Source organism: Akebia trifoliata, chromosome 10 (assembly GCF_017979445.1).
Source record: "Akebia trifoliata isolate Shusen 1 chromosome 10, ASM1797944v1, whole genome shotgun sequence".
In the NCBI taxonomy this organism is placed as follows: Eukaryota; Viridiplantae; Streptophyta; class Magnoliopsida; order Ranunculales; family Lardizabalaceae; genus Akebia; species Akebia trifoliata.
In genome coordinates, this window is record NC_141384.1 from 5101036 (window position 1) to 5111751 (window position 10716).

The window sequence follows — 10716 nt, forward strand, 5'->3', positions numbered from 1 at the left end:
ATGACTTACGATGATATTAAAGCTTTTTGCATTATTTTGGGGTTGAAATTTTTTTTTTGGTGATGACTTCATCATCTTGTGTTTTTTATTTATTTATGTGGTAAGTTTGTGATGATTTGACTTTTGTGATTTGGAATGATTGTCCCATATGATTTTTACGAGAAATTTATGATGAGTTGAAAATTATCACATGTGATTAATGCATTTCTTAACTTGACAAATATGCATGTCGTTGCATGATAATTGTTTTGAAAAAATTGAAGATTATGTATGCATGCTCGTTTGGTTAATTTAAGAATTGGAGGAATGGGGATTTTTTTGCAAATTTGAAAATCTTGTATGCATTGATATTTGTCAAGCTCCAATTTGGTGAGCATGATAACGTGGATTTTTTTTATTATTATTTTGTAAATGTCCAACTTGGTGATTCATTGTAAATTCATGATTTTTTAATTTGGGACTCCATATTCATAAAATTCTTCTTTTGAAAAGTTATATTTGCAAATTGCTGTAATTTCTTACGCAAATTTTTTTATTTTGAAAAGTTTGTGAGCAAAAGCTTATTTTGAAAATTTCATATTTGAAACTTTCGAATATGGAAATTGCATAATTTTCTATTTTGGAAAAATATATATTCATAAATTTCTAATTTAGAAATTTCACATTTTAGTAATTTTTCAATTTAGAAGAATTTACATTTTCCTATTTAGAAATTTCACGTTCATAGAAATTTGTGATTTTATAATTCGAAAATTTCACGTTCTTTTGAAACTTTCTATTTTAAGAAATCATGTTTTACAAATTTGTAATTCGAGACTCGTCATATTGGTAATTTTCTATTTTGAAAAATTATTTCTTGTAAATTTCTAATTTGGGAACTCATTATATTTATAAATTTCTAATTTGAAAAGTTTCATATTTCTAATTTAGAAACCTCATAAGTTATCAATTTAGAAATTTCACATTTCTATTTCACAAACTCTCATTGTTATTGATTTGGAAAATATTTGCATGTGAATTTTTAATTGACTTTAGATCATAGGATATAGAAGGTTTTTTCATAAGTTTCCATTTTTATGTGAAATTTGAGAAATCATGTGATATTTGGATCATAGGATATATAAGGTTTTTTCATAAGTTTCCATTTTTATGTGAAATTTGAGAAATCATGTGATATTTGGGAGAACATTAGCCACAAGATTGGACCCTATTTTGATTTTAATTTTTGTATGTTGACCATAATGATTGGACCATATTTTGATTTTAATCTTTATATGTTGACCATACGATAGTTTTGGATCGTAGTAGAGACCAATCATTTTGATTGGACGGATACGGTGCCTAACACCTTTTGAATCCCGTAATCTGATCCCTTACCCATTTCTTTTATTCGTGGATCGATCCAAATCTATTTGGAGTCATTTGTAGTTCCAAGACCTAAACTAGGTGGTGACTCCCATTTATCAAAAATCCTTAATTTACCAATCAAACTACTTTAAACTATTTAGTGAAAAATGGTCGAAGTAATTTCACATCCGGACATCTAGCCCAATTTGCATCGGAATAGACAATCAATTAACAAGATGGTGACTTGTAAATACTCAGTCCATGTGTAATTGTCGCTTTGAGATATCTAAGGATGCATTTCACAGTGACTCAATGAGAAAAGGTTGGGCAGTGCATAAATTGACAAGTCTTGTTGACTGCAAATGCGATATCCTATCAATATTTAATTCCACATTGTGACAGAAAAATTGAAACATTATGAAACTCACCACCCCAATCACTGTGAAAGCATTTAATGCGTCGATCAAACAAGTTTTCTACCAACAATTTAAATTTCTTAAATATCTCGAGAACTTCTGATTTTTTTTATACATTGGAAAAATCCAAATGTACTTGCTACAATCATCAACAAAATGAACATAATATCAATGATCATCGGAAAAGGAAATTGGAGAGGGTCCCCAAACATCTGAGTAAAGTAAATCTAGGGGTTTAGAACTTCTAGAAGTTGATGATTTGATTGGAAGCTTGTGACTTTTTCCTTGTTGGCATGCATTATAAATTCCATCTATATCATTATTTAAAACAGGAAGACTGAATCTGGAAAGAACTTGCTTGACTATGCGCAAAGCTGGATGACCCAGACGATTGTGTCATTGAGTGACAGAAACTTGTTCACCAACTTGAGCTGTAGTAGAGCTTTTATTGTTCCTACTTCTATCAATATTCAACTGGTACAAGCCATCCTTAGTTGTTCCTCAAAGTAGAGGTTTTCCCGTGTTGTGATCCTTAACATAAAAATGATTCGGATGAAATTCACATATTACATTATTATCACAAGTTAATTAAGAAACAAAAAAGCAAATTTCGAGTGATTGATGGTACATGATGTCCTAAAGCAATAAATTGGATGTAAGTGAAGAAATAGAAGAAGAACCAATGTTATTTATGCATAAACCTGAACCATTCCCAATAGTTACATGATCTGATCCAACATATTCATGTGGAGATGACAGATTGGCCAAATCAGCTATGAGATGATTTGTGGCACCCGAATTAAGAAACCATTATTCAATGTTGGGAGTCGTGACTTGATAAGCAGTTAATGGTGATGGAGTTTCACCTTAGTAGGCATGGTTGAAGCGATGCCGACATATGATTGTTGAGTGCCCAGCACAGTTGCAAAGTTGGCAAATAGATTTTGGTGCAGATGAACTAGCTTGTGATGGATTCATGTGTCTTGGTTGTTGGTGTTGTTGGTTACGACTATCATGTGAGTAACCACGACCATGACCTCGTCCATGATATAATCCACGCCCTCAACCGCCATTAGAAGAGTGTTGTTTTTTGCTTGAAATGTCACTTGAAGCGAAGTTGGCAGTAGTATCAGTGAGATTAGGAAAGACTGTAATCTCATCATTATTTCTAATTTCTTGACTCAAAAGCATTCCATGAAGATCAATAGACGAGACATGATCATTGTGAGTTGTAATAGATGTAACAAAAGCCCCATAATCAGGACCAAAGCCACTTAAAGTATGGATGATAAGATCCTCTTCACTGATTGGTTTGCCAACAACAACCAGTTGATCGGAAAGCCCTTTGATTTTAGGTAGATACTCTGAAATTGAGGAGGAGCCACGCTTCATATTTTGAAGCTAAAGACGTAGTTGCATGATACGCACCTTGGAGTGACTCGCATAAGATTGTTTAAGAGCGATCCAAACATCATGAGATGTTGAGAGGTGTAGACACCTCATTTTTGTACTCACCTGATTAATCAACTCGTCAACCCGATCGCGACGATTCTCAATGATGGATGATTATTCCAATGCTATATCTGTTACTAAATATATTTCAAAAATTCAGATGAGGTATCTCAAGCAAACAAAACTCTAGAAACCACACTACGCTAGAAAAATACAACCCAAAACGTAAAAATCATCATTTTTTAGACAAAAAGAAGCTTTGCTATAAAAATCACTAAAAAATGACCTAATTACCAAAACACCCCTAACATCAAAACATTCTTAGGGCCCACATTACACTTAGAAAAACCATTTTGAACGCATAAAACAACAAAGTGAAATCAAATAAATCATTCTGCCAATTTTCACCAAATTCAACAAAATTACGAAAATACCCTTCATAAGGGTTGACAATCATTTCATGTCAAAAAATTTATAAGTGACACAAACCAATAATCTCATCGAATTCCTTACGAAAAACCGATTCCAAAACATCGAAAAACGACTTTTCAACATAAAAGTCCTTTTTGGGGTCAAAACAGTAATTTTTCAATTTTAACAATTTAAAATTTTGAAATTAATAATTAAAACATTAATTAACGTAAAGTGAAATCTTAATTTAAAAATCTGAACCAAGAAAATTAATCAATCAAGCCTTCAGGCAAAATTATTGATGGTTGCTCACTTATTTAAGTGGAGCCCCATTGATATTTATTAAAAGACCCTTCCATCTGGGGGTCCAAATAATTAAAGACATAATTAGGGGGTTCTCCACAAAACTTAAAAATATATTTTTTCATTGTACACAAAAAACCTAATTTCAAAAAACCAAGTCAATCACATAAGACTTAAGTCAAAATCTTAATTAAAACCCTAATATAAAGAAACCTAGTCAATCAAATAAGACTTAAGTCAAAACCCTAATTCACCTTATCTAAAAGGAGACCTAGTCAAACCTTAATTCTTTAAAAAAAAAACTCTATAAATATAAAGCCTCCATAACCTAATTTCGCAGGTAAAAATAAATTCTAGAAAAAATAGGTCAAAAGTCCCCTTAACCTTCTTCAAACCCTAATTTTGAAATCCTAACTCCTCACCTATCACCAAACCCCAACTTTTATTCAAAAAACACCCAGAAACCCTTCAAAAACACCAAAAAATCCTCCAAAAAATATAAAAAGTACTCAGATATAAGAAAAAGACACCTCAACTTGGAGATCTGAAGCAGATCCAGTGATAGAGGAAAAGCAAGGAAACTCGTACAATGACGCTCCCCGCTAGTACTGAGGGAACAAATCCTTGCGAACATCTAGGTATACTTTTTTTATTTTTTTATTTTTTTATTTTAGTTCTTTTAGCAATGTAATCATTTTTTGGGGAAATAGTAGAAACCGGCATTTGCCGAGAGGAGTTGGTGCCTAACACCTTCCAACCCCGTTACGTGATCCCTGGACCCGTTCTCTTTGTAGATTAGCGTCTTGTCTGTTAGAGTCAATATTTGATTCCTAGACCATAATAACTAGGTGGCGACTCCCAAACTTCAAAAATCAAAAGCGGATCCGCACACCTTGCAGATCGTGGGCGCTTTCAAGAGGCCAACGATTTGTGCGTGAACAGGTTCAATCAAAGAGGAGATAAGCTAGCCCATTAAGATTTGGTCTTGTCGCTACCACGTTACAAATTCAAGATTGATGACAGATACATCGTTATCAATGACAAATTCAGGTGGAGCTGGAGTCGTGCCAATTACGAGTCTATAAAGATCATAACTCTTGAGAAGAGGAATGAATAGTGATCTCCACAATAGGTAGTTAGACTCGGTGAGTTTGATAGGAAGAAAATGAGAAAGGTTAAGACTGAATGAGGTTTGATTGTTGGATGTAGGGGAAGATGATGATCCAACCATTGAATCGTAGTGCTCTGATACCATGTAAAGTTAATATAAACAACCAGTACAAAAAAGATAAACAATATTCTATTGTGACTCAAGAATTGTATTTTATCAAGCTCTCTCACTTACAACTTCTTCATAAAAGGCACCAATATATATAGTATAAATGCATCTTAATGTATGGCTCATATTTAAGAGTTGATTGGTATTACACTAATTCTCTAGATTATAATAAATATAGAAAGTAATACAAAATGAGAGGGATTCTAGGCCAGTTGGACTATCCAATACTAAATAAGAAATAAGTTTAATGGAGAAAGATTCTATACTAGCTATGATATCCAAGACAGAATGGGAAAGATTTTTCTCTGACTGTTTGGATAATTTTTGCTAGTTGAAGTGATCTAGTGTTGCACAATGTTATTCCTTGACACATTTAATTTTTATCATCGAGATCGTCAATTTTAAATTAGAATAAACATAATTTATCTCACTACCTCATGTTCATGTTCATGCATGTTTTGAGAATTAATAGGAATTGTGTACTGGAATGTAAATTTAACAAAAATTATGCGTATTTTGGGGAAAAAAATATTAAAAAAGGACAATCAGGTTAAGAAAGAGTGAGAGTGTGGAAGAAGCAAGGTGAGAAGAGCATGTCTAAGTGGGTAACTACAACACATTCACACAAGTTTTATCCTTCAATCTGATGGAGCTAAGGTCCATCATCCTCAATCAACCCTACCCTCATATACTATTTCCATGCCCAGCAACTGATCAATCAAAACAATCCCCAACTAAATTTCCAAGAATCCAAATTTTTTATAAATAAATAAATAAGGGAAAAGATCCCTTTGTTTATTCGCTTATTATTGTGCTTCGCTCCAGCCAAAACATCAAAGTAAGTTTCTTCCATGTTTGCTCATGTGCTGTCATTGTGCCGTATCATCATTCTTTGTACAGCAGTGGAGCATCTTAGACTTTCTTACGGGTCGTGATGGGGTGACACATGATTTACTGTGATTCTCACAATTCTGATGTGGAGATGTATACATAACCGTAGATAGTTTTTACACGCATCGTGAGGAAACACATCTATGGTTATTTGCACATCCCACGTCAGAATTGTGAGAATCGCAGTAAGTGCCTTGTGTCATTCCAGCATTTTCCATTTCTACAAAATTAAACTATCAAAGTATGAGGTGGCAGCCCGACCATCCACGAGTCAAACCGCGAGCCGTTCGCCGACCGCAGCGCGGTCGTTTCAAATGCCCACGCACTCCAATTTTCGAGATACTTTTATATAATATTAGTAGCGATGTTGTCTTCCTTATCTTGTTGACGTTGGATTGACTCTGAGATACGTATCTAGAATATGAAGAGTATCATTTACCAATGAGGTTTATAATGAGTACGTACTCCACAGGAGAACACTACATTTTTTTTTATAAAATTTTGGCTAACTTTTTCTTCACGCGTTGTATCACCGTCTCCCAACAATATAAAAGTGAATAAATTTCATCATGTACACTGCGGAGTTGAGTAGCTAAGATACTCCAGATTTTCTCACAAGGCCAGGTAGCATTAAACCTTGTCCCCTAGGATCCCTGGCTACAAATCAGATTCATTTAATGTGTGGGCCCACACAGTGGATAGTAGATGAAGGGAGTGTGGCACGTGGGAGAGCTGGAGTTGGGTAAGAGCAAAGGAACCAAATCAAAATAAAAACAAAAATCTAGTTCCAACCAACGGCAGAGATTGGACAATATTCTCTAGATATTGACAGAGATACTAATCAGTAAGAAATCATGCAAATCTCTAGAAAAGTTGTATTTCTCTTCCCATCTCATCTCATCACTAGAAAATTCCAAATAAAAAATTAAATAAAGAACCAAATATCACACACATTACACCATCTTTTGCATTTGCAAGCAAACATACTTTACACAGTTGTATTGGTGAGTATTTCATCAAACCAACCAATCTCTCTCTCTCTCTCTCTCTCTCTCTCTCTCTCTCTCTCTCATTTATATTTTCTCACACCATTACCATTGAACAAATCAGATCAGAGAGAGAGAGAGAGAGAAAGAGACATGGATGTGGTCCACAACTAAAGCATGGAAGAGTAAGCAGTGCCATTAATGTCTTTGAAAAAGAAAAAAAAAGAAAGCTCAGTGCAACAGCAGACAACAATCTGACTCTCTCCCGACATTTGTGCTCTCTTATTTCTATCCACCCAAACAACAGACTCTCTTTCAATTTTCGACCTCAACTTGTAAACCTTTTAAAGCTCCTTAGCTAAACCTACTTCCAACACTACCTGATCAACAACAAAGGAACCCAACCATGAATAGTTCTTCCACTGATCAGTCTCACCAAGATTCCTTGAAGAGAAGATGGCAAGAAAAGAGACTAGCCATCGATAATCAACGAGTTAACTCGCCTGGGTTCTATTCAAGACTCGTTAGTGCAACTCCTAATTCTACTACCTATTTGACTCATCGTAGCCTTCATGGTTTTCCTATGATCGAAGATGATCTTGTGTCTAACTTGGTCCCACAGATCACAGTAGTGCTCGAAGGCCGTTCGATCTGCCAGCGTATTAGCCTTCATAAGCATTCGAGTTATAATAGCCTTGCTAAGGCACTGCGTCAGATGTTCGTTGATGCTGGTGACGTTGGAGAATTATCGTCCGACAGCGAACTTGATCTCTCAAACGCCATTCCAGGTCATCTTATCGCCTACGAAGATATGGAGGATGACCTACTACTTGCTGGTGACCTTAATTGGAAGTACGTTAACTTTTGTGTTACCTAAGTCATGCATCATCATAGCAAATCGTGTGAGAGCAAATTTGTTCCTCCCATTCAATTATGTCTAGATTCACGTCTTCTGTTATTAAAATTATTTTCATATTTACTTTCCTTACTTCAATTCACATTATTTTCTAATTTCATATAATTTTCAATTTAAATATTATTTTATTTTCTTCCGAGAAATTATAATCAATTTTTTATAATCATCTTAATTGACTTTTTTTTAATTTATTCTCCAATAATTTAATGAGTAAAATATTGCATCCAAACATATCGGACCCCTATGATATATATCTATTGGGTTGGATGTCTCTAATCTTTCATCCATGGATTTAGGCTTAGTCGAACTATATAAATATTTTGTTTTCGTGATTTAGTAATTCTCTATTATTTTTATTATAATAATTATTAATGAATGTGCAGTGATTTTGTTCGTGTGGCCAAGAGAATTCGAATACTCCCAGTGAAAGCAAATTCGAGGAAGGGACGAGGAGTGGCATAAATGTAGCCCTAATTGTAACATTGAAAGACCTCTAGATTTTCTAATATGGGGAAGGAAAACAAGGAACTTATATCTAAGAAAAAAAAAACATTTTTCACCATGCAATATTTAATTTGGCCTTTAATCATATTTGATTCAATGTAAAATTCCTTGTTTTCTTATATAAATAAACAGAGGTTAGTTTAGTAATCAGCATTCTCTTCTTTCCTCCCTTTATATCTTTATTTCTAATTTTCATTCAAAATAAATTATCATCATCTTGGCTTTATTCCAAAATTATGGTAAGGGTTCATTTGACATTTTTTTTTTTTCTAAACAAATTGTATCCTTTATTGAGTTCAAGACCACTTTGCATGCCTAATATTTAAACAAATTGAATTCATCATCATCAAAGCCTTATCCCAAGTATTTGAGGTTAACTGAACTAATTTTGTTCCTCAATTCAATTTCATTTTTTCATTAAATTTATTTACTCGCTTTCAATCAACAGTTGGACGAATAAAATAAATGATAAATAAATTATTATTTCCTATCTTTATTTTATGAAAAATAGACAATTCTTTTATTGCTCGGAAAGAAGCCTTGTACTCAGATGGAATTAATTTTTCAATTGCGAGAGATGTTTAAGTGTACTAAGAGCATCGCCAAAGCAGCACCCTCTACCCATACCCATTAATGGGTCTTTTAGATATTATGGGTATCCATGTGATATCCACTCCAACCATGTTACCCTTACATTGTTTAATAATTTTTTAAATCAATTTAAATTTAAAATTTTCTAAAATTAATTTTTTTTTTCAACATAACTATCTAAATTCCTCCCCCCCCCCCCCCTAAAAAAAAAGAAAAGCATGGGTAACCAAGTGGGAGTTCCTTTTTTCGTGTATCGAAAATGCCTAATCCCAAAAAATGGTGAGGGATGGGTGGGTTGGAAACGCTATTTTTGGACTCCACTACCCAAACAACAGTCAGGAGGGGGAAGGTAGAGGTATGGGTATTGCTTTTGAGTTGCTCTGAAGTGCATAATGATAAAAAAAATTTGCAATTTTTTTTAAAACCCATGATTAAATCTCCTTTTTATTAGTTGTTGATTAAATCATGAAGAATTAAAAAAAAAAATCAATATTAATTTTGATTTAATCATGATTTTTTGAAAAATAAATAAATTTTATATTAATTTTATTTTTAGCATTTTTAAGTGTTATTTTATCATTTAATTTTAATATCTGAAATAGATTTTTTTAACGTATTTTTACACTTGAAAAAAAAATTGCTTAATCTATCTATTGTTTTCCCAACTTTTTTCGAAGTTTTCTCTTGCCGAATTATTTATGAACCCCGATTTTGTCACAATGCTAAAGCGGCAGATTACTAATTTGATTTATGAATTATTTGTGCTGAGAGTTTGAATACCCCTCTTTCCTTTACTAGGACAATGAAATCAATGTTATAGAGGAAATTCAATGAAGGTAATTTTGTAAAGAGTTTCTATTAACACACCAATGTTTTACTTACAACATATCATACATAAGTAGAAAATAAAATAAACATCTCATTTCAAAGGATGGTGTGTTGTAAGTAAAATTTGGTATGTCAAGAGAATCTCTCTTTCATATTCACAGTCATTTCAAAAAAAGAATAGTAACGACTCCAAACAACATAGCATTGAGGTTTCATAACAAACCTCTTATGTCTACAAGATGTACTAGAAATATTTTTCAGAGGGCAACACTCAGGTGCATAACTAGGATTTTACCTATGTGGAGGCAACTAATAGTGGGAAAAAAAATTATGGGGACAAGAATGTAAAAAAAAAAAAAAAAAAATTGAGGGGACAATAGCGATGGATTTATTTATCCATCGTTATTATCTGTCTCAATAGCTTATTACTCTTAGTAGACTTTGAAAATTCTTGTGGGGGCAAATGCCCTCATTGCCCTACAATGTAAATTCGCCCCTGACAACACTCTTTTGTGACTTGTGAGAGGAGGGCATGTCATAGGTTTTAAAACACATGGGTTTATTTCCAATATTAACTACAGTAAGGATCTGTAGTAGGGCTGACAATGATCCAAAATATACTCAATGTCCGAATCAATCTGAACTTATGTGATCCAAAAAACATGAAAAATCGGATTCAGATTGAAATCTTAGATTTGATACAATTTCTTATCAGATTCAGATATACCCCAATCCACTCCGAAAATATCCGATTCAAATATATTCTCATATTTTTTTAATTCTTAATTTCAT

At 33.3% G+C, this 10716-nt stretch overlaps 1 protein-coding gene and 1 non-coding gene across 2 annotated transcripts; one reads left to right on the forward strand and one right to left on the reverse strand.

The window, feature by feature from the left end:
- Positions 1 to 2935: 2935 nt before the first annotated feature.
- On the reverse strand, positions 2936 to 3074 carry LOC147392904 (small nucleolar RNA Z247). The gene has a single exon (XR_015182472.1). It is a non-coding gene; the product is annotated as a small nucleolar RNA Z247 (small nucleolar RNA).
- Positions 3075 to 7056: 3982 nt separating this feature from the next.
- IAA33 (indole-3-acetic acid inducible 33) lies at positions 7057 to 8672 on the forward strand. Its single transcript, XM_086456571.1, has 2 exons — positions 7057 to 7937; positions 8385 to 8672. The coding sequence occupies exons 1-2, from the start codon at positions 7492 to 7494 to the stop codon at positions 8461 to 8463; spliced, it is 525 nt and encodes a 174-aa protein (XP_086312697.1). The 5' UTR covers positions 7057 to 7491; the 3' UTR covers positions 8464 to 8672.
- Positions 8673 to 10716: the final 2044 nt, after the last annotated feature.